General features: G+C 38.6%; 1 protein-coding gene across 1 annotated transcript in view; it reads right to left on the reverse strand.

The window, feature by feature from the left end:
- Window positions 1-24,017, reverse strand: part of GLRA2 (glycine receptor alpha 2) — a 130,809-nt gene extending 106,792 nt beyond the window's left edge. The window contains exons 1-3 of the mRNA XM_035542117.2: window positions 23,950-24,017; window positions 21,599-21,732; window positions 2,898-2,965 (exon numbers count right to left, since the gene is read on the reverse strand). Coding sequence (XP_035398010.1) covers window positions 2,898-2,965; window positions 21,599-21,732; window positions 23,950-24,017 — 270 coding nt within the window. The remainder of the gene's footprint in view (window positions 1-2,897; window positions 2,966-21,598; window positions 21,733-23,949) is intronic.
- Window positions 24,018-27,195: the final 3,178 nt, after the last annotated feature.

Raw genomic sequence — 27,195 nt, forward strand, 5'->3', positions numbered from 1 at the left:
AGCATTAACACATCTGTTTATTTTTTATCTGTGTATGTTACAGTTGTATCATTTATAAAAGTCTCTCCTATACAATTTAAGAAAGCAACCTGCCCTAGTAACTACTTGCCCTTTATCTCTGCAAAAATGTTAAATAGCTGTTGTTATTTTTTTTTTTTTGTATAAGTAAAAATATTTAGGAGCAGGGGACTTGTGACTCTACATTCCTTAGTTACCTCTTTCCCAAGTGATGGCATAATTACAATTACATTTAAATAAAGTATTTTAATATTAAATATGATATTTAAGTTAGGCAAAATATCTGCTGTTCCTTCAAAAAGCAAAGATTTCAAGGCATCTTTTATCCCATTAAATAATAATAATAATTATTATTAGTATAAATATATATTTAAAAAAAACTCTTTTGTATAACTTAAGTATTTTTCTAGGTAACAAGTTCATTTTTTATTTATCAAGAACTCAGTCCTACAGGATGCTAAGCATCTTTATTGTCTCCAGTTTCAGCAAACAGAGCAAGACCTGGGCACTGTGTAGAAATTATCAGAAAACAAAGTAGTGAAACTATATTGCAATCACTTCAGAAGCGTCCATAGCTGTCCATTACATCCCAAGGTAATGGACAGCTATGTTATGCACATAACTCTTCCAAAATTTCAGTGAAGGTGAGAGCACCCTTTTAAGTTTATTTTGTGGGAGAGGAGTATTAAAGAATCTAAAATAAAGCCGGGATTTGTCACAATACCTTTTCTAGAACAGTTTTAACCCACATACAGAAGCATCTGGTAATTATTATAGCTTTATTACACTATTATATTATTATATTTTCATCAAAAAATATCTCTCAGTATTAACCTAGTAATCAGGTGTATATATGCTTGGATAAGTTAACAGAATCTTCTTCATTCATTGTTTGAAAAATAAGATTAAATAACTCAGCACCTTTTCAGATGTACTCAGAAAAAAAAAAAAAAAAAAACATTTTTCTTAGGAAATACTAAAGAAAATGAAAATCTAACTCCAGACTAGGAAAAAAGAAAAAGAAAAAGAAAAAGAAAAAGAAAAAGAAAAAGAAAAAGAAAAAGAGAAAGAGAAAGAAAAAGAGAAAGAGAAAGAAAAAGAAAAAGAAAAAGAAAAAGAAGAGAAAAGAAAAGAAAAGAAAAGAAAAGAAAAAAGAGAAGAGAAGAGAAGAGAAGAGAAGAGAAGAGAAGAGAAGAGAAGAGAAGAGAAGAGAAGAGAAGAGAAGAGAAGAGAAGGGAAGGGAAGGGAAGGGAAGGGAAGGGAAGGGAAGGGAAGGGAAGGGAAGGGAAGGGAAGGGAAGGGAAGGGAAGGGAAGGGAAGGGAAGGGAAGGGAAGGGAAGGGAAGGGAAGGGAAGGGAAGGGAAGGGAAGGGAAGGGAAGGGAAGGGAAGGGAAGGGAAGGGAAGGGAAGGGAAGGGAAGGGAAGGGAAGGGAAGGGAAGGGAAGGGAAGGGAAGGGAAGGGAAGGGAAGGGAAGGGAAGGGAAGGGAAGGAAAGGAAAGGAAAGGAAAGGAAAGGAAAGGAAAGGAAAGGAAAGGAAAGGAAAGGAAAGGAAAGGAAAGGAAAGGAAAGGAAAGGAAAGGAAAGGAAAGGAAAGGAAAGGAAAGGAAAGGAAAGGAAAGGAAAGGAAAGGAAAGGAAAGGAAAGGAGAAAAGAAAAGAAAGAAAGAAAAGAAAAGAAAGAAGAAAAGAAAAGAAAAGAAAAGAAAAGAAAAGAAGAGAAAACAAAAAAGAAAAAGAAAAGAAAAGAAAAGAAAAGAAAAGAAAAGAAAAGAAAAGAAAAGAAAAGAAAAGAAAAGAAAAGAAAAGAAAAGAAAAGAAAAGAAAAGAAAAGAAAAGAAAAGAAAAGAAAAGAAAAGAAAAGAAAAGAAAAGAAAAGAAAAGAAAAGAAAAGAAAAAGAAGAAAAAAGAAAAGAAAAGATTGGACTACAATTTTCATTTCTATTTTTTTGTCTTTGGTTTCTTTACTCTTAAACTTCATCAACTTTTAAAAGAAAAATCTCATCTTGAAATGAAAATTCGAACTATTTAATTTTTAAATTATTAAAATGAGTTTTTTGTTGTTGTTTTGGCCCTGTTTGTATGGCTGATAGTCTTCTTTGAATTATTCGAAATCTGCATTTCAGTCACCTGGGTTCGTGTCATTTTCAAGTATGAGATTGGACCTGAAAATACCCAAGTTTTCTCATAGCTATATGTTTCAGTCATTTGCCTAAAGTTCATTCAGTCACTGATGTGACTGCAGTTCAAAGAGATAACTAACTTATCTGCAGTTCATACTTTAACTAAGTTAAAGAAGATGTTTCTGGTACCTTTGTCAGCACAGTCTGCAGCAGCAGATAATTCAGTTTGGGGTGTAAGACTCACTCAAAATATCAGGTTCTTGGCAGGCAACCCTACAGCTGAGCTCCAACTATTCCATTCCTCTGCTTTTTTGGTGCTAACAAGAGCTGGGAAATCTGCCTTGGGCATCCCTTTATTTGCTGCCATCACAGTCACTACAGACTGTGGAACAGCCACTATATATATACATTTAGACTTGATAGTTGAGTTTAATAATGTATATATCTCTAAATAAAATTATTTTATATTTCTTATATTTTAATTTAGCTGGTAGTACCTTGAGAACTTAGCAAATGTCCCCACATCTAGAGCATCTCTATTCTATATCACATCCCACTCCTTCACAAGATGGCTTCAATGACCAGTCCCACTCACCATTGTAGTTTCTGCTATTGAACCAAAGCTGTTGATAAATATGTTGCAGGTAACATTTACAGGAGGACCTGCAAGTTGAACAATAAATAGAAAAATTGACAGGTTGTGTTCATGACATATATTACGTATTGTTGTTCTCTTGCCAATGGCATCATAGCACTTACCATTGTGGTTTCTGTGACTGATCCAAAACTGTTGATAAAAATATTGCAAGTAACGTTTACTGGAGGACCTGTGGAATGCAATAAAAATGTTGCAATATACATTGAAACAAAAGTACAGATCCCTCAGCCTCCGCACAAGCTGATACAGATGTGGCTGAAAACAAGCAGAAAGTGAGTTTTCCCAGTCAGATCACATAAACGTCTATCAAAAGAAAAACATTATCAAAACTAAATTAATTAACCTGGTTCCACTGCAAGTTGTTATGTAAATATGCAGGACTGCATCCTTCTATTTAAGGATGTAGGAAAAGTTTTGGGTGAAAGCATGATTGTAACAGCTCTTAATCCACTAGCTCCAGTGCAGGATACATTACAGCATTGCAAACACTCCTCATTCCCTTTCTCTCAGACTTACAGTTGGAAGATTCTCTCTCCATATCTATCCCACTCCATGTCTAACAGCTTGGCACTGAAATTCCCAACAAGGACCACTTTTCGTATTGACTCCAGTCTACTGGAAAAGGACTTAGAAGAGCAGGTCTTCATGCATCTGATATGGAGTTGTCTGCCTTGCTATAACAAAATATTTTAGCAATATCTGTTTTGTCTTGACACAGCTGTCATTAGGCAGCTGTTTGTAATCTCTTCCCTTCCACCTCCTTTCCTGCTATTTAGCAGGCACTGATGTGTAGCAGAATGAATGGGGACTTAATATTTAATTAGTTTTCTATTAGTCCCCTAGATTTTTAGGCTTGATGAAATAAACAGGGGTTCACAACTGAATTAAAATGGATTATTTGAATTGCCTGAATTTTAGTGACACAAAAGTTGATATAAACATTTAGTATCAAATACTTTTCTCTCTTTTTTTTTCCTCATTACTATTTTAATCACACAACTTTCCCTATATTTAAAAAAAAAATAAAAAAAAAAACAGTGCACAAAACATAATTACTTATATTCAGTTCCACCTTTACATCAGCAATTGTTTACGAATGATTTAATTATTATTTTTTATTTATTTTTTGAAGAATGGAAAGACAAAGTGATGTGCTTAGTGACACACAGTAGTGCAGAATGCTACAGTATCATCTTTCTGAGTGCTAGACTACCCACCTTCCAGGAAACAAATTTCCTGCCTTTGTGAAGAAAAAACACAACAGTAATATATTTTAAGGTTGTTAAATTCCAATGAACTATGTTGGTGAACCTGCAGGTGCATGGCCTTGTTCCTCCCCAGGAGCATGAGTTTGCACTCCCCCTTGCTAAACTTCATGAATTTCCTGTTGGTCCACCTCTACAACCTCTCAAATTCCTTCTAAATGGTGGCATAACGCACTGGTGTAATAAACACTCCTCCCTGTTTTATATCTCCTGCAAGTTTGTTGAGGGTGCATTCTGTCCCATCATCCAGGTAATTAATTAAGATGTTAAATAGTGTAGGCCCAGTATCAACCCCTGGAGTGCACCAGCATTGCCTGGCCCCCAGATGGACTTTGTGCTGCTCATCACAACTCTTTGACTACAACTCTTGCTCCAGACTTGCCCACAGGTTTTAGGAGCATGGGATTAGTGATCACCAGCCTTATCAGTAAAGACCAAGACGAAGAAGGCATTGAGTACTTCAGTATTTTCCATGCCTTGTGTCACCTTCTCTTTAACCTTACAACATTGTCTGGCCAAACTATCACATGTGAGCACCCCAGGTTTCAGTTCCTAAGTGACAATGGAAACCGGGTAAGCTCAGATAAACACAATTACATGCGTTAAGGGATTTGTTACTATACCACAGAATGCAGGACATCCATACACTGAATGGTTACATGCTATAGTATCATATCTTATAACAAAGCAAATATCTCCTTCCGTTTCAGTACTCAACCGACATAACATCTGTTACCTTCTCTCTGCTGCTAGATGTGGAGCTGTATAAGAACTCAGTAAACATAAGTACTGCCAACAAAATCAGTCACATTCCCTTCATTCTCAAAATTATCTTGAAAGAGAGTTATTGGTGAGTTATCAGTCTTTTTTCCTGGTCATTTATATTTGTTTTTAAATATCAGAGGTGTAATGGTGGATTTATAATCATATGAGAACAGAAGGTACTTAGTAAATGATCTTATAAAATGACATCTCACCATATAATTTACAGATTCTGAGCAAAGAGCCCAATTTTCTCTTAAAGTCACTCTGTTAGTGGTGGGTTTAGTAAATGTGCATAGGAAACATGGACCAAATGAAGTAAAAAAAGGAAAAAAAAATATCTGAGCACTGAAGTTTGCAATGCTTTTATTATTTTGTCTACTGATTTTATTTTTATTTTTTTTCCTATAGAAGTTGATGCAATTATTCCAATGGGAAGAGGTTGTACAGGTGTTGTATGTCTTAAGGAAGAAGTGTTGTTTAAAGAGGGCACACCACATCACTTTTTCCCAAGAAACTTTTCACACACTCACCCTCCATTCTATCAGACTTTTATAATCTAATAGCTCATTTAAAATGAAAGCAGTAAAATTCTATGAAGTAAATCCAAGGTTTGTGAACATAATCTAAAATTTTTCAAAGGTAAAGAACACATTTAATATGATTTTGTTGCCTAAAATCTCAAAAGAGTTGATATAACCTCTACAAATTTAAGCAAAATATACTTTATAAGCAAACTTTTTTTACTGCCTGTTTTTGTCACCTAGAATGAACAAGCAAGCAGTCTAGGTGCCTTTCAGGCACATTTGAGATTGCCAAAGTCATTTTTAAGTCATGAGAAAAATGCCTATTTCATAAAAGTACTCAGGCCAAAAAATAACCCCCTGGTAGCTAATGTACAAATCCACCAGAAAGAAGGTGTCTGGTATTCTGACAAGCAAACAAGATATCATTTATGTTCCCTGAAACTCCCTTCCCCTGCTTCCCTGTACGGTGTGTTGCTGTTGCCAGTTGATGTGACTCTCCAATAGACTGTCTTCTTAATAAGGCCTGACATTGTAATACGTCATACCCCTCCTGTGACTTCAGGGCACTTTATGCTCACAGAAAGTCCTCAATACTCATCCGCAAGAAACCCTGAGTATATTGAATATCCCCCTATATTTGCTTTGGTATATTGCTTCATAGCTCCTGTACCAAAGGTGCACTGCTGTGACCTTGCCACTGTCTGGCTGGAGAGTGAATCCTTGTCATCTGCCAGAGGGGGCAAATCCATCTCAGTCTGAGGGAGTACCACTGTTGACTGGTGAGTGCTGAAAGCTGTAAGCTGAGACCAGTCCAACTGCTAACTGCAGCTTTTGATTAATATTCTCAAATTTGGTTAGCACATGACCCCAAAGCTTCCTTCATTTGGCAGGTTCATGGAAGACTTACTTGCACTCTTTCACTGGACATCATTCTAACCACAAATAACCATATCTGTATTATCACGTCCACCTCGACTCTGTGTATTTGGTGCATTGTTTCTAGTCTGCACCTGGCAGCCTTTTGCTCTTCACATTAATTTCAGCCTTATTGCTAAAATGTGTTTGTTAGGAAAATTATAATCATACTGCATTTGGCAAATACATTAAACACAGCACAGCCAGCCGGTCAAAAGAGGTGATTTTCCCACTATATTTAGTGTTGGTGCAGCCTCAGCTTGAATATTGTGTGCTCCACAGTACCAAAAGTTCTGGGCTACACAGCACAGAAAGGCTGCTGAGGTCCCTGAAAGCGTCCAGAGGAGGCCAGCACAGCTGGAGGCATGGCTGGAAGGCATGTGTTGTGAGGAGAGGCTGAGGACACTTGGGCTGCCCAGCCTGGAGGAGAGGAGGCCCAGAGGCGACCTCGCTGCTCTCCGCAGCCTCCTGAGGAGGGGAAGCGCAGGGGGAGGCGCCGGCCTCCGCTCCTGGGACCCGATGGCAGGGCACGGGCACGGCACAGAGCTGCGCCGGGGAGTTCAGGCTGGGCATCAGGAAACGTTTCTTTGCCGTGAGGGTGGTCACACACCGCAACAGGCTTCCTGGGGAGGTGGGTGCTGCCCCGTGCCCATCAGTGCTCAAGGGGCATTTGGGCAATGCCCTCAGTAATGTGCCCTAACCTCTGGTCAGCCCTGATCGCTTAGGCAGCTGGACTGGTGGTCTTTGGTGGTCCCTTACAACTGAACTATTCTAGTCTAGTCTAGTCTAGTCTAGTCTATATAAAAGATTTAAAACAATACCTGCACAATTGTCAGTTTTGTAAGGCAAACTAAAATACAGTTCACACACACAGAGGCATACGGGTACACATACAGAGAACTCTGGGCAAAGCAGAGAGGCGTGGAAGCAAAATTAGAGATAATGAACCAGAACTCTCATGGAATGAAAGTGAAAATTTTGGCAAGATGTTGACAGATCTACTAAGAATCTTAAGTCCAAATCTTCCATCTTTTTCTTTAAACAGTATTTTTTGGTCCACCTTCTGACTTTGGCACATGTGCCAATGGAACAAGTGCTTTGCCATTATCTTGGATAATCTATTTAATTCTGTATATTAGTGAGAAAGCTGAACTGAACTGCCTTTCTCCTCATGCCATAGAGAGCAGGATAAGGATCAGGACTGTTTGAAAAGATTAAAATCAATCCCTTCTGAATGTAAGGATAAAGCAGGGATCCAGAACCAGGACCATAAGGCAAAGTGAGGGAACAGTGATCGCACTAGGGACTGGGTGTCCCCTCATCAGTGGCGTGGGGATTTCACACCCAAGCTTAAATAAGGGAGGGGAGTGAAATGTGATTGAGGGCAGGAAGAGGACACATGCTGACCTGAGAGCTGGTAACACAGATACCAGTACAGCAGGGTAGAGTAGCAAGATTTTTGAAGATAGTTTTTTAAGTTGCCAGTTCTGGAAGCAGGCAGGGTTTTAGCAACCATTTCTCCTCCACCAAACCGAACAGCCTCCAACATCCAGCACAGTCCTCATGAGACCAGAAACAGCCAACTCCCATGGAGGGCTCTGCTTCTGCAGCTGCAGTACTACATGTACCTGAATTACCACTTCAAGAGCTTCACAACGCATATCTTCATGGCCCTGCAGGCACATCCTTGTATGTCAGGCAGCAACACTGATCTGCTGCTGGGACACCACAGCTTGCCATGGTCATTAGGCAGGAGCAAGTTATTTATTCTTCGAGCTTCCTCCCTCCTCAGAGTGAGGCAGGCAGGGTAAGGACTGGAAAAGTGCTATCAAATGTGTCTCAGCCAGTCCTGTGGCCAGGGACCATGGATACATGGCCAAGGAAAGAAAGGGGGCTTTGATGTGCTGGAAAAATTCCCCTGAGGCACAGGGGTCCTGAAGCTACTCCAGAAGCAGATCAGCTTGTACACGTTTTCAATGTTCTGCCTAAATATCTAGTCCAATCCCTGGTGAGAAAAAGCTCATGATTTAAGAAGTTTACTTAGGTTTTTGTTAAGAAAGCAGGAACCACACCACAGGTGGTCTTTATTTCAAGTACCTAGGTGAGCCTCCTTCTCCCTTTCCCTTTTCTTCTGCCTTTAGGCAAAACCAACATTTTCCCCCATCTTTCCTCCATCATCTCATTTGTGTCTTAACAGCAAAGGAAATATATCAGTCATAAGAAGCAAAACTAATAACACCAGGACAACATAGTCACCCTAAGGGTTGAAAATCTAGGTGACGTTTATTGTTGGGGAGTGATGCTTTTTCATTAAGGACATTGTTTTTCTATAGGATTTCTGTGGGGCACATCACCCTAACTTCCTAAGTATAATCATGCCAAGAAAACAAAGTAGTCCTTTTTCTTTAGATGTGTTCACCACAAACCAACATTACACAGAAATTATTATGCTTACATCAATTTTATTATTCATTGATGGCAATTGTATCTATTAAACAAATGAATAAAATAAAAAGGAACCTCACAAGGGCAGAGATCTCAGGAACCTCTGCAATACAGCAATTGTATGGTACTTTGCCCTGATGTAATTTACTGGGGAAAATAAAATAAAAACAAAATTATTGTTCTGCTTCATCAAGCTAAAACCAACATACTCTGAAAGTTCATCTGTCATATATAAAAACTTAGCTTGCTGAGAATGCCATGTCTCCTGGTGGGAATGTAGCAACAGTTTTGTATGCTTACTCTTGCATCGGAATACAGAATTGTATTCTGTGAAGTCAATGTACATTTATGAACAACAGGAGAAGTCGAAGAGCCACAAAAGCATTGACAGATCCAGAGCGAAATCTGCAGACAAATTTAGGTGCCTAAAGCCTCTTTAGGAATCTCATGCCCATGGATATTACTGAGCCCAAATACTACCAAGTAGTTAAAGAATATATTTGAGCAATGCCACTTATTGCAGTGATATCTGTAGAGTGGAGGACACACAGAATGCTCTGCCCAAAGTAGGTAACACTAAACAGAACCAGCACGAAAGCATTACAGTTAAAGGTATGCCTTAAGTACATTTTTTCCCTAGTTTTTGTATCTCTGCCTATTTCCAGAAGTGCACATGTAGGCACACACACACATATAAATATACAAAATGGCATCAAGACAACTCTTCTTTTACACCAAAATTTAAGCTGCTTCCGTCATTTGTTTAACTTCAGAAAACATCTGAGCAAAAATGCAGCCTTACAACATTACATGGATATAAAAAGGGCACGTCACATTCCAAAATTGAAAGCTTAAAATACCACTGAAGACTTACAAGACAAATACTCCAGTGATTGTCAGATTCAGGTGATTACAGAATGAGTCACAGAAATAAAAGGTGTCTGAGGTAAGTAGAGCTAAAGCCATCCATATATGCACTGACATAGTCTGAGGTCAAACAGTAAGCAATCAATTTTTGAAGTGGTATGCGAGTTTTCAGCTGTGGGACTATTGCTGAATGTAACAGAAGTCATGCTGCTAAAATCCCATCAGCACGTCACAGGAGGAAAATCCCTGCTAAGATGCACTTTTTGTGCCTTAAAGTGCCTGTGAAAATTGTTGGATTGGCATGCCTTGCACTGAAGGAATGCCTCTGTCCTCAGACCCAGCGCTGGAAGAGGAAGGTGAGTCTCATGCTGCAAAACCTCTTCAGCTCTGCATTTGGCATTACAGGATAGTCCATATGACGTGTTCATTCTTCCCTGCCTCTTTCTGCTAAGGCTGATAACAGAAACATGTATTACTGTCAGCTTTGGGGTGCAGTGGGATATTTCCATGCAGATTATCTAACAGACACCGCACAAGAACAATTTTCAGGCACTATTTCATTTCACTCCCCAAACCAGGAGCTCAGAAGTGAAAAGCCCTTTAAACAGTTGACATGCTCCTGATTTACCCAGCTAACCTGAGCTAGTCTACAAAGAATATGTAGCAATAACAGACACAATGGATCATATAAAGGCATTGGAGCTGACTTTCACATAGGCAGTTCGAGGGCTGCTACCAGTGCAGTCATGGCAGGTTGGAATTCACTGGTGGCCAGTAACCTCAGGCATTATAGCTCCTGCTGAGCTCTGTATCATCTCTATGTGGCACAAAGCACCTCTGAGCAAATTACTTGAAAGCTAGCTGAGATATTTCTACACAAGCCTGTCACACTTGTGACTGAGTGCAGCCAATGCCAAAGCTAAAATCTTGCATGTGCAAATGAGTCTGTGGAAACAAATTTAAAGAAAAAAAAAAAAGTGAATAAGAAATCTTTGATCCAAAAATTTCCTATTGGAACTAGAAGCCTGGACTGCAAAGGTACTTTAGTACTTATGTCAACTTTGAAAATATTCAAATAAATGCTTTAATTCTTCATATGTCCATCTTTTTGTTTTTTTTTTCTCTGAGCTCTCCTCTCTTCTCTCATGTCTTTCCATTCTGAGGAGTGACCAGCACCTCATTGCAAGGCATTTATATCTGAAGTCTTTGTTCCTGCAGTGCAAGAGAGAAATGGGTACTTTCTGGTGAAATTGAATTGTTAGCTTTTCTTATGGGATGAAAATATCCAGGCACCTACTTGCTTTGTTTTGTTTTGTTTTTTATCACCAAGTAATTTTCACTAACATGAGCAAATGGAAAGCAGAGGCTCTCAGCCTCACTGGGAGCAGGTAGCAGAGATGCTCCTTGCACCTGGTTCTGAGAAACTGCTTGCTTGCTTTGCATTAATGAAGACAGAGCTCTTTGCTGCTGATCAGCATGTGAACTGCCTAATGTGTTCAGAGGCCTGGGACACTCCTTAATGTGGTTAAATAAAATATGGTATTACACCTCTAGTCACGAAATCTGCATTCCTGCATAGGGTCAGTCAAACTCTTCCTGGGTAATCTTATTTTTAATAATATTTTACAAATTCACTGTAGCCAATTCATCTAAGAGACCACACAGAAACACAAGATAAAAAATATGCACTGAGAGGAGAAGGCAGGAGGAAAGATCTGTTTAATGAAAAAAAAAAGTATTAATAATAATACTGAAATTCTGTTAACCCAGTCTAGGCTTTTATTTTCAGTCAGAATTAACTGCTTTGTTCTGTTCTGCATACTCACCTCAAAACATTTATTAATAATAATAAATGGTGTCTTATTCCGTTTTCTCTAAATATTTCTTCCTTTGTTCCTTCTCTGCGATTCCGATCTTGCACCACAGAAACTGACGGAAGCTTAGTTATATGTGTCAATAGGTACAGTCTCAAATATAGATCTTGGTCACTATCACTGTCTGTATTCAGAGAGGTCTCAGAATATATTTTAACTGCCTTTTTATTCTTCTGAGCCTTGGACACTCACCTTATTTCATAATTCTGCCAGCTTTTCTTTTAACTTCTCCCTAATGTTCCTTGCTTTACTGTCAGAAGGCATATGCAGGAGTTCAAGAAAAAGAGCAGTTTGGTTGACTAACATTATTGACCAGACATTGATTTATTGTCGCTAGGGAATTATGCTCCAAATGATGTATGGGACACAGATGAACAATGGGATTTAGACAAATGAGATGGCTCAGGCATAGGGACAAATGACAACAGAAAAGGTCAGGAGCTGATATAGATGGCAATCTGCAACTGGTCAGAGACAAAACCACATATATTCACCACACCTAGCACTAATATTTTTCTTTTTGTTTTTAAACATTTCAGCTGTTGGGAACTCCCATTTTTGACCTCCTTATAATTCCACTCATTTCCATACAATCTATGCAGAATATTACTCTGAAATTAATTCCTCCCTCCTGACCCATCAGCTGTTCTGTTGTACATTTAGCTCAGTCTCCTGTACCCTCTCTTTACAAATCTTGTCTCCCTCTGAGAACCTGCTATGTTGTCTCCCACATCCTGAATAATAAAAAAGGATCTGCAAGACCTCCTTTAGGCCCCCTCTACTTTGCCCTTGTGAGGCCTTACCTGGAGTACCACATGCAGGTTTGGGCTCTCAGCACAAGAAAGATGTAGACATGTTAGAAGGAGTCCAGAGGAGGGCCACAAAATGGTCAGAGTGCTGAGCACCTCTCCTATGAGGAAAGGCTGAGAGAGCTGGGGCTGTTCAGAGCTGGGAGAAGAGAAGGCTCCAGGGAAACCTTGTTGCGGCCTTTCAATACCTAAAGGGGTCTTATAAAAAAGATGGAGAGGAACTCTTTACTTGGGTAGATAATGACAGGACAAGGGAGAATGTTCTTAAACTAAAATAGGATAGATTTAGATTAGACTTTAGGAAGAAATTCTTCACACAGAGGGTGGTGAGGCACAGGAACAGGTTGCCCAGAGAAGTTGTGGATGCCTCAGCCCTGGAGGTGTTCAAGGCCAGGTTGGATGGGGCCTTTGCCAACCTGATCTAGTGGGTAATGCCACTGCCTATGGCAAGGGTATTGGAACTAAGTGGTCTTTAAGGTCCCTTCCAACCCAAGCCATTCTATAATCCTATGATTAAGGCACTTCTTGGATGTCTTTAACCAGCAATTTTTCAATCATCGAGGAACTCTGTGTATAAAATGGCTTGAAAAATGGAAGAGGAAATGAGAACTCTTCACCAGCCTAGAAAATAAGCATCTTATAAACTGGCTGGCTTACTTTTTTATTAATGCCAAATCACCTGTAGTAAAGAAATGATAAGCTCTTCAATGCAGGATGCTCACTGCATCACTGAGAGGACCATCACATGGTTTAACAGGCCCAAAGCTCTGCTGACATAAAGTTCATTGCAGGGTCAGAGTACAATCTTTTTACAGTTTCTATGACCAATATCCATGTTAAGTAGGAGTCTATTACAAAGTTGCCCATATGAGACTATATTCACACTGAGGAGCTTACTGGCCTATATGGAATCTGTCCCTAACTGTTTACAATTTTGATAAGTCTACAAAGTTTTTCTTATACAGGAAATATATATGTGTGTGTGTGTGTGCGTGTGTGTGCTTAGAAACTGTTTTTAACAGATTGTTCAGGCTTTACCCCACGCAAAACCCACCTCAGAAGTGTGAAAAAATAAAAAATAAAGTAAAATAAAATAAAATTTTCAGGGATAAGGAGCCAAAGAATGAAAAAATCATTCTCAGTATTATGGAGCCAAATGTCTGTAAAATTCTCCCAGATTATTATTTTTAGGATGGCTCCTATAACCAGACTGACCAAAGGTTTTTAATACCACAGACTTCTCCATCTGATAGGACATCACAATCTGCAAAGGACAATTGCTGCAGTCTGAAGTTCTTATGTGGAATGGCCACGTGCATTTTGGTTTGTGCATGAATTTATGCATAGGCAACAGGCTATATTCACATCCTGACAGAAAGCAGTTTTCACATCCTATGTTGGTTTGATCTAATTCATGTAATTTGCATGCATCTCTTCAACAGAGTGAGATATTGCTTTAAATTTCAGTGTGAGAGGTTATAGCAGCATTCCTGTCAAAGTGCTGTTATTATTTTATTTATTATTTAGGAGTTATTCTTTATTAAACACACTAAACAGCACAAGAAGAAGGAGCAGTCCTGATAAAATGGTTTTGTAACCTAAGATGAAAACATGAAGACAACACACATTGGGAATGTAGTCATTAGAGACAGCCTAATGTAACAAATATTGATCTGGTAAATTTTAATCTTAGGTTTTCCCTAACTGTGCTGGTTTAAGGAAAGCATTTGGCTTCTTCTCACTTGTATTTCCTTAAGTACAAAAACAAAGGAGATAACATAGGCATGTTCCTGGGACAGAATAACTTTATCAATTGAATATCAGTCACTATTCTTTAAGAGAAACTGCCCACAACTCAGCTAGTCTCAGACGTGCCCAGTTTCTTCCATGCATTCCTGAGGTTTGGAGAGACAGAAACACAAAGGTAGGTGTATTAGCTTTCAGAGAAGAGCATCATAACACTACTGTGCTTCCCTGGACAGGCCACTGTTTGCTGTAGCCAACAAAATCTTAGTCCTGGGACAGGTAGAAGCAGCTGTAATTCTGATGCATTGGTGGTATTTCTGAGTCCCTCCTCAGTAAGGTTTAGGTACTTCATTCAGTATCCACAGTTCAGATCATTACTCTGCAACATATAAAATCTTTGAAAGAGCAAGCAAGAATTTCAGTCTTTCCTTCTAAAACACAGCCAGCTTTGCAGCTAATAACAAGACATTGGGAAATTCCATGTAGAAAGAGTCGTTTCTAGGATCTTCTATGCATACCTCAGATCGAAGGGATGCAAACTCGCACCTCCTAAGCTACAAGTCTATGGGTTTTTTGGGAACTGGGGAGAGAAATCTCTCACTGTCATCTCATATTGATAGTGGATGGGATTAATCCCAAAGTGCAGCTATGGTCACTTTTTAAAATAGTTAATAGGTGAAGATGGTGTTCTGAACTCACCTTACTGTGCAGCAAAGCACTTAGGATACAATATTTGGAGAAAGAGAGAAACTGAACTCATGAAAATTTGTATCTTAGCTGTCAGAGTAATTATTGGGAAGAGTGAGAGAAGTGCTGGTTTCCAGTTCCTGTCCTTACAACTTTTTCTGTAACAGGTATGTCAACTGACCACAGCATGAGATGGTTACAACAGTCACATCTGCGCACTATATCAAAACAGTCAAGACTCTTAGACAACCAGCTACAAGGTTAAAAAGCCATGTTTCCCTTGCATTTTCTCCCTGGACTAAGTAACTGAATACTTGGTGATCTCTCATGCTTTCCAGAATTGTAACCTTTATATTTCTGTACGCTTTCATTTTAACCATGGATTTTGTCTAAATGAGATCGGCAGGTAGCTATTTATGCCATTATGCTATTGAATACTCTTCATTTGAAAGCTGTGTTAGACCCTGTACCACCTTGTCTGCATCATTTAGAGGGCTCTTCTCTGCAGACCATTAAAATCACTTATTTCTGTGAAAGACTGTGAAATGCATATTTGGAAGCTGAAGTATCAAACAGACACTTTCTGATAACTTAATCAGAGATTTATATTCATATTGGGGGGTGGGGAGGATTAAAATAATGAATCTGCCTAATAAAACTGCACATTTCTGCTTTATGTGTACATATTCCTAGTTACTGTATCAGTGTATGGAATAGATTTTGCAGTTTACAAATGTTATAGTAAATCAAGTGTACATGTTTTATATATTCTATATATAAATTGAATGTTTTTTAAGACAGCCGAAACATAACAAGACACTTAATTACTGACCCCAGGGCATTGGCTTCAACTACATAAGATATTTAAATCTAAACCCGACACTGGAAATAATGAAAATAACACAATTAAATTAGAACATGGCGAGAACAATAGTGTCTCCTGTTTAGATATCAAAAGACTTTGGATCTGCTTTAACATTTGTTTATCATAAATCCCCTTGGCAGTTCATGCAGCAGCAGACCAATATTCCATGACTACTGCCAAATCCATTGTTACCTCTTAATTAAACCACTGGTACTGAATAAAAGCAACACACCAACACAACATGAATGACCATGGCTAACCTTTTAAATATAAGAGAAAACCAGGGACAGATCCTTAGCCTGGAGGTCAAGCAACATTGTGTTTACACTGCTGCAAGTTCACAGCCTTTCAAACTTGCTTTGGAGGGAAGGAAGCTATTTGGAGGAAGCTCAGAAAGAGATTCAGGGAATAAGCAAACACATAAGCAGTGTAGGTAGTCGGGGAGTCTACCTGAGCTTGCTGTCTGGCCCCACTTGTCTAGTAGGCTTGACATAACCTAACTAGCTATGAAATTCCCATAGAGTGCTGATGTTCTGGGAAAGAACATGAAACTAAAAGAGATGGGGAGAAGGACAACTTCCATAGCCCTCTTTCCAAGGATTTATAAAAGAAACACAATTGAAAGGTTCCTCACATAATTGCAGTGGAAAGCTTTCTGCATGAAAACATGCATTTCTAGAGCAGTGACAGAACATCAGTTTCTTAGCTACTTTTCTACAGTTGAAGAAATAAAACAAAACAAACAAACAAACAGAAACAATCAACCAGTCAACCAACCAAAACAAACACAAAAACACCCCCCTCCCATACACACAAAAACCCTATAAAATAAAATAATAAAAAAACAAAACAAAACATGATATTCTGTGGGCAGGATATCCTCATATAGCATCTTATATAGCATCTACCTTTACAGTGAGAGGCCTGTTTCAAAGATGAAAGTAAATCATAAGCATACCTCCCTAATAATGCGCACATCTCAGGAAACCTGTGTTTAAGGAGTGTAACAGCCTGGCTGCTTCCAAAAACTGGCCAGGCGTCTTCCCTCCGCCTACAATAAACATTCTGCATATGCCCTATCATGTTCATCAGTAGGGTGCACTTCCTTCCTATGTGATGTCTTGCCTGATTCTGATCTGAGCTTCTACTGGGTGTGGCCTTTTGAGCCTCAACTCTATGGAAAGTAGCCCAATGTAGAATACTCACTGCATCTGATGCTATGGGCAGTAGTTGTTACCAACTAAAGTCTGGCATTGGGATCGTTAACCACTGGAGAACAAACCATGCCAGCTCCGTGTCATGTATATTTTTCAGCCTTTTAATATATTTATAGGTTATTTTTCCAACAGGTATTTATTGTGAAGCGTATGTTTAGATTAGGGTAAATTTCATCAGACAGTGCCTCTTCTTAGCATGTACATAGAAGCTGCTTTTATGTATTACTCCTGATGTCATTCATTTCACCCTTAAACATCATTCAGTGGTTTCTATTCATGATTTTTTAAATATTTTATTGTTGGTCAACTTAGGTGCCAAACAAGCAACAGGCTTGAATGCATGGGAAAAACTGACCCTTGGTGCCAAGGAGTTATAGTATTAAAGTGCATAAGCCATTTCCTGTAACAGTTGTCAGGCTAATTTTCAGTAAATGACTTAGTCCGTGTGTTTATTATTCAGATGTAAACCCACTGACTCGGAATGAGAATGGCATTACACCACTGTAATCACAGACTAATCTTTTACAGCTACAGTCATTTCATGCCCAAACTACGTCCCTCCAACAAGACTTCTGAGTTCAAAAGCAGCAGCTTTTGAGCAAGTTGGTTCACACTGCATTGCACCATCCAGTGATGAGGATAATGTTGATGGGCACGCTTGCTACACATCTCCATCTAACTCCATGAAAATCAGAATATTCTTAAAAAAAAAAAAAAAAAAAGACGATGGGAAAGAATGCACTGAAAACATAGAATTAAATTCAATAAAAATAAAATTACTCTCATCCTCATTATTAACAATTTCTGGAGATCTTGGGGACAAATTCCCCATCTCTCTCCAGTGCATGTCATCTACTTCTTAAAGTATTAGGCATAAAGGACTTAGTAATGCCTATGGGTAATTAGTTTTCTCTATCTGATCAGTTCTAGTTTACTTTAGATTTTAAGTGATTTTAGAAGATGAAGGTATTACAACACAGAAATAATTTATTATGTTCTGGAGGTTAATACTTGCCAAGAAATCTTAAATTCAAGCTGACTTTCCATCAGCCTTGCATCTCATGTTGTGATTAAGTTGTAGGTTGATCCTGTGTACCATGGCATTGCATGTAGCATTCTTCAGGAAGCCTGAGGTGAATATACAGGGACCTATGATACCACTTTGCCATCTCTAGTTTCTACCAGCACAAAACTACGTTCTTGGCTAGTCTTATAACACAAGTGCCCTGCACTACTTCTGGCTTTGTTGAGGAAAACAAAGAGAGCAATGGAGAAAGTACAAGACTTCACTCTGATTTTTGTTGTTGCTTTTTATCATTAAAAGTATATATCATTGATATTAATCACACAAAAAGAACATCATGCAGGTTCACTTTTTATTATTTTATGTAAGCCACACTTAATTGATGTTATAATTGAAAAAGAAAGCAAATCAAGTCATGGGACCCCAAGTGTATGTTTGCTGTCAACAGAAAGACTCTCAGGAACTTCAATTAGTATTAGCTTGTAGCCTTCATATTTACATTTAAAAGTATTCCCTTCTGTATCCTTACAGAAATTATTAGGCTATTCAAATTCAATAAGAGATAAGTGTGAGATGGAAAAGCATGCATTAAGTATCTGACAAAGTGATTAAAGAAAGGCAATTTTGAGAGCATCATTCTGGCACTTCTCTCTGGCTGATCATTGGGGCGACAGTTTCTCTAAGTCCCTGGTTGCTCTGTATCTGACCACAGGCTGTGTCAACAAGAACCAGAAATCATTCTTTGTGTTCTCCAATGGTTGTATAAGAGAGAAAGATAGGAAAAGAAAGGATCTTAAACTATACAGCACTGCTAGGAAGAAAAAAAGAAAAAGAGCTAGGCAGTGATACGTGTTCTTGATGTCTAAACGTTTATATATTCATCTGTTGCTCTCCCAGTGTCTTCCTGAATGTTCTAATTCACAAGAGCCGGTTAGGCAAAAGCAGCAACTAGTGATGAAATGCTTTATTTGGATAAAACACCTTGTTCCAGTAAGCAACATTTTCCTCTCTTTTTAGAATGTGTTGCCTTTATTTCACAAAATAATCAAATAGGTTCTGTTTTTTCTGTTTTCCAGTAATTCAGACTAGTCATAAAAACACATTTAATTATTCTATAATCAGTGGTATAAGATAAATGGGTTCTACTCAGTTGCCTTTCCAAGAATATCAGACTTTTCTGACATTTTAAAATGCCTGGTGGACTAGGAGAAAGATATATAACTGGTCTAAAGCAGAAAAAGTCAGATAAACACTTGAGTAGTGAACACATTATCTTCATGCACAATATCTTTTGTGAGTCACAGGAAATGGATATTAACACCAGACTATACACAAAGTCAGATATTTTATCCCTAGTTTAATCTATTCTTCCCACAGATATATTTTATGCTTAAAACTTCTTGCCTTAAAATACAAAAAATGTTATAGATTGGGTAATCTTTTAATATCTCATACATCAATAGAGTTATGTGACTTAAAATATCAGTATTGTACAACAGAGCATATCACCAAAAAAAAAAAAAAAAAAAAAAAACCCTCAGACTAATAAATGTTAGAAATGGAAACAATTTGTATTAAGGTCACAATAAAGATTCAGTACAAAAAAAATCTTTATAATACTTAACTCTAATCAAGATAAATTTATTATGATCTCTTTGCAGCTGTGCTCTTATTCTTTATAAGGAAAAAATGTTATATAGAACATTAAGTACTTTTTATTCTTTGAAAAAAATAACAAGACCTGGGTAACTATAACATAGGCATGCATCATAATGACTAATAAAAATAGTTATCAGCTGAAAAGGTTTTCACTTGTGCTGTGAAGTTCAAACCCAGATGACTTAACTCTCTAGTTCATAAGAAAACCTTGTATACCTCTCACGACTGAGAGCTCAGAGATGTGAAGTTATGAAAAAATGCAGATCTGTTTGTCAGTTCAAACTGCTGCAAAGTACCACACCACACTAGAAAGTGATGTCATAAAAGTATACATATATGAAATGCCAGACTCTTTGTTATTAAACACTCATAGGTGTCATCAGGCAGCAGCTTCACCTTGGGAACATGAACTATGGGACTTGGAGGGGAGAAGTATTTGTCAAACAGATCAGCATGTACCTTACATTGTGCACACCGTACCTGCTCTACCCACTTGAGCATCAAGGGAACAAAGCTGTGGATCTGTCTTCTCCTAACTTTTTCACAAAATGCTTTTAGATATGTGTTGGGGGAAATAAAGAGCTGTATTTTTATTGTCCTATGTACATGGCTGCCAGTCTCACTGATTTTACCTGAGCTACAAGAGATGAAGCAGAAGTCTTCTTTCACTGTCCATCCCACAAAAAGGGTAGGAAGAAGTTCTTAGCAATCTCAATTCAGGCATTTTCTGCCTTTATCTGCATTCTCTGAAACATCTCTGATATTCATGCAAACATATTACATGAATGCAAAAACCTAATGTAATATTACTACAAGCCAATGTGGACTCCAATTCAGGAACTCAATAAACACTTTGAAAACTATTCTGAAATTAATACTTAAAACTTGTCTGACTAGAGTTTTATTAATTTAAAACCTTTGGATCTGAAAGTCAAACTAGATTCCTCCTCACTGGTAAGCAGTCAAAAAAGACATTTCATTACAAGTCTTGTAATTTGCACATGTGAAAGAGAGAGAAAATGATCTTTGATCTAAATTTAATTAAACACTTTTCTCATTGACATGTGAGCTCCTTTTTTCCTAATGGTTCATTCGCTGGCTAAGAAATGATTATTCCACTCGTTATCAATGTTCACAGCATCGCTAACAAAGATCAGCATAGAAAAACATGCATTTTGGTCAACAAAGCCAATAGATACGAGTGCAAATGTACTTTGGCACCAGATTTATTGAGGAAGGAATAGTTTTATTAATTTTCAAAGTAGAACTACATTCCAAGCTTTGAATTGGCTTAGAGGAGCCTGTTTGGGTGGTATTAGAGAGCTCTCCAAAAATGCTAAATATTTACAATGAAAACTTGTCTCCAGTCTCTCTTCATTTGAAGCCAAAAGACATTCTGTGTTCACTTCCACCAGGATTTAAAGGTCTAGAGCAAAGAAAACGTGCTCTGATAGCAATGATTGCAAATGAGGCCTCCAGTCCACAGCCTTCTGGAATAGTGGTGGTGATTCTCCTCAACTCAGTCAAAATTTTGGAAGAAAAGGGGAAAGCGGAAATTCCCCAAACAAAATATGTTTTTGCAAGTTTGTAGGGATCCTGAAAAATTGATTCTTATCAAGGTTACCCAGATAAATGTTGTGTGCACACCCTGAGTCCTACCTCCCTATTTTGGGGAAGAAGATTTTACTTTCTTCAAGTTGATCACAAGCATAGACCTTTTTTTCAGAAAGAAGGAAAAGAAGCCTGCTATAAAGAAGATCACAATTCATCATGGAAATGTTGAAGATCGGCTCTTCATGGCTTAAAAATTTCAGGCACAAATCATCTCAATTGTTTTTAGAGGGGAACCTGAAATCTTTTTTACTATGTGGAATTAGTAAGATCTTCAGAAACAACCTCTGGCAGCTAAGTATTATTGTCATGTACAGGTAAATTTGAAAAGAGGGTTTTCAAGCTCTGTATCCTTATCACCCACACTGCTCCCCCAGTATTCCCTTGAAATGACTGATCTCCATGACAATATCACATTAGAAAACTGAAGTTATTGAAAAGAGAATAAAAACCTAGAGGTAACACCCTTAAAACTACATTTTGGCCAAAAGGTAAACAATTAATTTGTCAGCAGTCTTAAAAAACTTACCTTTAAAATTTGGTCTGATTCTAGCATCATACCCCGATGTCCTTCCCATCAATTTGTCCAAAAAATCTGAAGGAGACAGGGTCTGTGAGGGGGATTTTCCAGATCTTGAATCATGTTCTTTACAGAAAGTCGTCCTAAATAAATTATTAGCCACCATTAGCTACTATTTAGCTAGTGTTTCATTCAAGTCATGAAGAAATTCGAGGACTAAATAAAATTGTCTCAATCCAATGAATGTAATGATTAATATTTTTATAGAGCAATATAGTCTATTTTTTCATCAGAATACTTTATTCTATACATAAAAATGAGCTTCAGAAAGTATGCATGGACACAACTTGCTCTTCACAAAAAAAAAAAAAAACTCAGCTTCAGGAAGAAATTTATTAGAGTCTTAAAACTTTAGAAGATTAAGTTTACTATTTATCTTAATGTATAGGACAATCACACAGAAACTTTGATATCTATTTCATATCATTGTTTTAATTATACGTATGCAGTTAAAATGCATATATGTTAACACTGATTTAAGGTGGTCATAAAACTCCAAACAATAGCTGGCAACACTCACCAAGCAACACTGGAAAATATGTTTGTTTGTTTTTTTATTGGAAAGGATATAGATTTTTTTTTAATTGTTCTTTACAAATGCCACCCAAAGAAGACTGAAATCATGCTAATGAATGTCTGGATTCTACCCCAAGAGGGCAAAAAGGTTTCAGAGTCGGTCACATCTGATATTAACAGGGTTTTTCTTTAGTTTAGTTTAGTTTTGTTATTTTTTTTTAATAATGAACGTCAAATTATAAAAATGATCAGTATTATCACCAGTTGGTATTTATATGCAAGCTCTTAGAACATATCTCTGTTTTCAGGTTTTAAGAGCAAACTTCTGGTACCATATCATGCATGTGAAACTTTCTGTACATAGCATATTACATATTGCAAGCACATCGGGTATTTCAAAGCAAGAGAATTCATGAGTTTCCCCAGGTCATTCACAAGGGAAAAGAAACTATAATGAAATAGCAATATTTGGTGTGCAGGGGCACGGATTTTATCATAAATAGCATTATCTTGATTCCAAATAACCAATGTCATAGTATCTATGTTTCAATATAGTCTTTCAGCTATACAAAAAGTAATTCTATCTCTGTCTTCTTAACCATTCTCTATTTAAATATTCACCCAAAGGGAACCACTCAGTTTCATGAGTGTTTCTTGTTCTTTTTTGTGCATCTACATGTAAGTATAAACAAAATAGATATACAAGTGAGCATCTGAAATTGGAAGCAAATATTAAATCTTTTACCTCTTTATAAAAAAAAAATCAAAACTGTTAAAAAGCAATGATAGCAAATTCTCGAGGTGTGATTCCCTGCTTTTTTCAGGTTCCATATACAAAGGGTAGTTGCTTCTTTTTGCTTTTGTCAGTGACATGGTACTGTTACAACATCTTTAATTTTTAATACAAAATAGATTATATTTCCATCTTAAATCACAGAAATGTTCAGGTTAGATAAGAAAAACTGGAAGATTAATCCAGTGCACTTATCTGGGATGATCCTATATAAATTACTTCTGTTTTCATTCCGAATCCACTAGTTACAAGTTGTGTTGTGATCTCGTGTGTGCAAACTCATTAATATAAGCATCATTTCACTCTGTCACTGTATATATACATCAGTATGCATATAAATACACTTTACACGTGTACGTGTAGATACACAGCTGTGTATACTACAATAATGAATCTCATCTGAAATGGTGTTTTGGCTAATAAAACTGACCTGTTTGCCTTGTACCGCAAAAAGTCAATAGCTAAAGCAAAAGCTTATAAAACATTTAAAAAGAAAAAAAAAAAAAAAAAAGCAACAATCATATGTACTGATAATTTAAGTGGGCATAGTACTGGTCTAATCCAGGGTTTTCCCAAAATCAGAGGGCTGGCTCTCTAATTTCAAATAACCATGTCCCTGACAAAACTGATTCAGTCATTTCCAGAGCTTGAAGAGGAGGGAACCGAAGCAACTTCCTACATAACCTCTGATGGGAGCAGAGATTAAATTCAGAAGAAAAACTGAAGGAACTGCTTTTAGCTATACTGATAATCAGTGACAATGTATGTCTTTGAATAAGAGAAATGGAAAATAGATCACCCAAACTTGATTTTTTGGTGTGTTTGTTACCAAGCAACGACTCTCTGAGTGTAAAAGGGATAGCCTATATAGAATGAACATGAAATACTCTCAGTACAGCAAAACAAACTAGGTTAATGTGACGTAGTTTCTTTATAGTTATGATTTCCATAACCTCTGAAAAATATCATCACATAGAACCATATCACCTACCTGAAGTGGTTTGTCTCTAAGAAAAATGCAAACAAGGTTGTCAAAATTTTCACTAGCTGCCGGTTCATTCCTCCTGCTTTCTGTGATGATTTTGGAAAATATCCCAGAAACGATTCCAGAGAGATGCAGGGAAAAAGTACGCTGGTGCTGCCTAAATTCCCCAATTCAGCAATAGTTTATTTTTCTTGGCAGTCGGGAAGAGAAGGTCTGGATCTCTACAAACTGGGGGTAAAAAAGAAGTGCCAGTCCTTGGAATCATGGTCAGGTCAAGCCTAGGCTCATCTCCAGCAGCCAACACAAAGGAGACAAAGCATCAGACCTGGTCGCTCCCTCGCCTTGATTTTAGTGCGAGGGAGAAAGAAAAAAAAAAAAAAAAAAAAGAGAGAGAGAGAAAGGAAGAAAAAAAAAAAAAAAGGAAAAGGAGAGCAAAGAGGAAACCCCACTACCCACAGAGCATCACGCAACGGGGAGCAGCGCTGCGAGCAGTCTGTTGCCGGTGTGTTTTATTCCCCCTTTTGCTTTGAAAAGTAGGATTTAGGAACGGTGGCGGGGCTAGTGGCTCGGTCTGCTTCTCCCCTCTGTCGGCAGGGAGGGTGGGACGGGTGGAAGGAGGGATGGAGGGACGGAGGGGACGGAGGGTGGCTGGATGGAGGGAGGAGGAGGGCGGGGGGCTGCGGGGCACCCCGGCGCCTGTGCCGGAATGAGGCGCTGGGAATTCAGCACGCGGACAGCTCCGCGCCCGCCGCCGCGCATGCGCCTGGCGGCCTTTCGGGTGGGGAGTGGGGGATGAGGGGTGAGCGCTCGCGTGCGCGCCCGGGGGCCGGTGAGGGTCCGCCATGTCGCAGCACCGCGCCCCGGGGCTGAGGGTGGGCAGGGGGCAGAGCGGCCCCGGTGGGGTCCGGGAGGGTCTCTGCGGGTGTGAAGGGGGACTGGCCACTGGGGAGGCCGTGGAGGAGCATGAAATGCTGCCTTCCCTCAGCTGCCCGCATGGTTATCCCTGCCTCCATCCCTCTCACAGTCCTTACTGGCTGCTCCTGTGTCCTGTGCAACGCCCTGTCGGGGAGCTGCATGCCTCCACGTCAGCTCAGGTGGTTCCTGCAGGAAAATCCTAAACTTTCCGTGAATCGGAATCAAATGTGCTTAAACAAACTGAAAACCAGTTCATGAAAAATAATTATAAGTGGTATTTTCCCCTACCGTGCATGCCCAAAATAATTTACTCTTCTTTTTCCAGTTTGAGGTCCAGCTGTTTTCTCCCACCAGAAAACCTGTCTGCTTGAACATTGTTTTGCTTCTGCAAAATTCACACACACGCACACGTTTCTCATATCTCCAGGCAAAAAAAAACTACCACTTCATGACAGATACTTTTACCATGCTTGGAGTCATAGTCAAAAATGTCTTCTGAACAGTAGTTGCTGTGTTCACACGTTAGCAAGAGATCAAAGCCACTTACCGTTCATTAAATTAACCTCAGTTATTGCATTTTGTTTATTTTTGTTTAATGCTGTAGGACGTCTGGAAAAAATATATACCTTACTAGCTATTCGTAGGTCCAAATGGTAGATAATATTAACATCTTATGTCATAAATAAATAAATAGATAAATAGAAAAAGCAGTCCAAACATGCAAATCTAAGTTAAGTCCTTATTGCCTTCCCTACCAAGTCTGTGTCAGTAGCATAACGGAAGGTCCAACAGAAGAAAGACCACAAAGTTTGCATTTATTATAACTATCAGCATTTAAAGGTAGATACTGAGTTGATGCTGAATCACTGCACTACGACATCCTCTAACCTCGTCAGAAGATAGTTCTTCATGCTAATGTGATATTAAAGAAGAGTTATGTCTCTTACTGCAGTGTCTCATTCTGAGGAATGAAGCTCACTAAGCTACATCTGGAAACAATAAAATAGTTTTTAGTCAACAAAGACATTCTTTTCAAATTTTCTTCCTATCCCTGTCTAGGTAGGAACCCAATAATGGTGCTATATATTGTTACCTTTGGTTAAGATAAATCGAGAAATTGGAAAGCAACAATCTTTACCGGCTGCAGGCAAAACTATGTCTCTTTAACCGACACTGCCACCTGCTTAAAAGTGTGGGGAATCTCAGGAATGCATGCAGAGTTCCCATTGCATCACTGAATACAGCGGGTATCTTTCAGATGGTGCTGTTCACAGGGATCTTGTGATATGACATGCATTTAAAGACCTATAAATGTTCATTACCTTTTTTGTTGGAAAAAGTAGCTAAACATTTTTAAAGTTTTTTTAACTGGAGAAAACCTACTTGAAAGTCTGCTTTCCAAGATTTAGCTGCTAGCAACCATTTTCTACTCTTCACAGTTATTTGAAATGCTAAATAACTATATCCCTAAGCTAAATACATATATATATATATGTGTGTGTGTGTGTGTGTGTGTGTGTGTGTGTGTATATATATATATATATTGCAGGAAGTGCTTCAAAATAACCTGCCCTTAATTAGGGTGGGGGTTCTAAAAACATGATGAGAGATGTAGTAATACGAATCTGGGGTACCTGCTCCATCATTCCTGACATCTCCCAGTGCTAAGAGGCTTCAGTGACATGTTAATCAACATGGTAGTTGAATCGAAGTACCAAACAGAAATTAATAAATGCTTTAAAACGGGGATTTACTAACTTAAGGAACAGCCTGTTCAGCCTGGAGAAGAGGAGGCTCAGAGGGATCTCATCAATGTCTATAAAAACAAAAGGGAGGATGCAGTGAAGACGGAGCCAGGGTCTTCTCAGTGGTGCCCAGTGCCAGGACAAGAGGCAGTGGGCACGAACTGGACCACAGGAGGCTCCCTCTGAGCACCAGGCAGCACTTCTGTGCTGTGCAGGTGATGCGCTGGCACAGGCTGCCCGGAGAGGCTGTGGGGTCTCCTCCTTGGAGATCTCCAAAAGCTGCCTGGGCCTGGCCCTGGGCAGCCTGCTCTGGGTGTCCCTGCTTGGGCAGGGCTTGGAGCAGGTGAGCCCAGAGGTCCCTGCCAGCCTCAGCTCTGCCCTGATTCTGTGAACTGCAACTTTCACTTGAATAGCTCTCCTCAAAACTCTGAGGGATCAAAGCAGCTATTTTCTCTAACCAGAGGGCTCCAGGTCATGCTCCCATCTGTATACTGGGAGGAGGATTTTACTGCATCCTTTACCCATTTTCCACAAATTGGAAAAAAAAAAAAAAAAAAAAAAGTTGTTTTGACAGTTGGAAGTCTCTAAAATC

This window comes from Cygnus atratus, chromosome 1 (genome assembly GCF_013377495.2).
Source record: "Cygnus atratus isolate AKBS03 ecotype Queensland, Australia chromosome 1, CAtr_DNAZoo_HiC_assembly, whole genome shotgun sequence".
In the NCBI taxonomy this organism is placed as follows: Eukaryota; Metazoa; Chordata; class Aves; order Anseriformes; family Anatidae; genus Cygnus; species Cygnus atratus.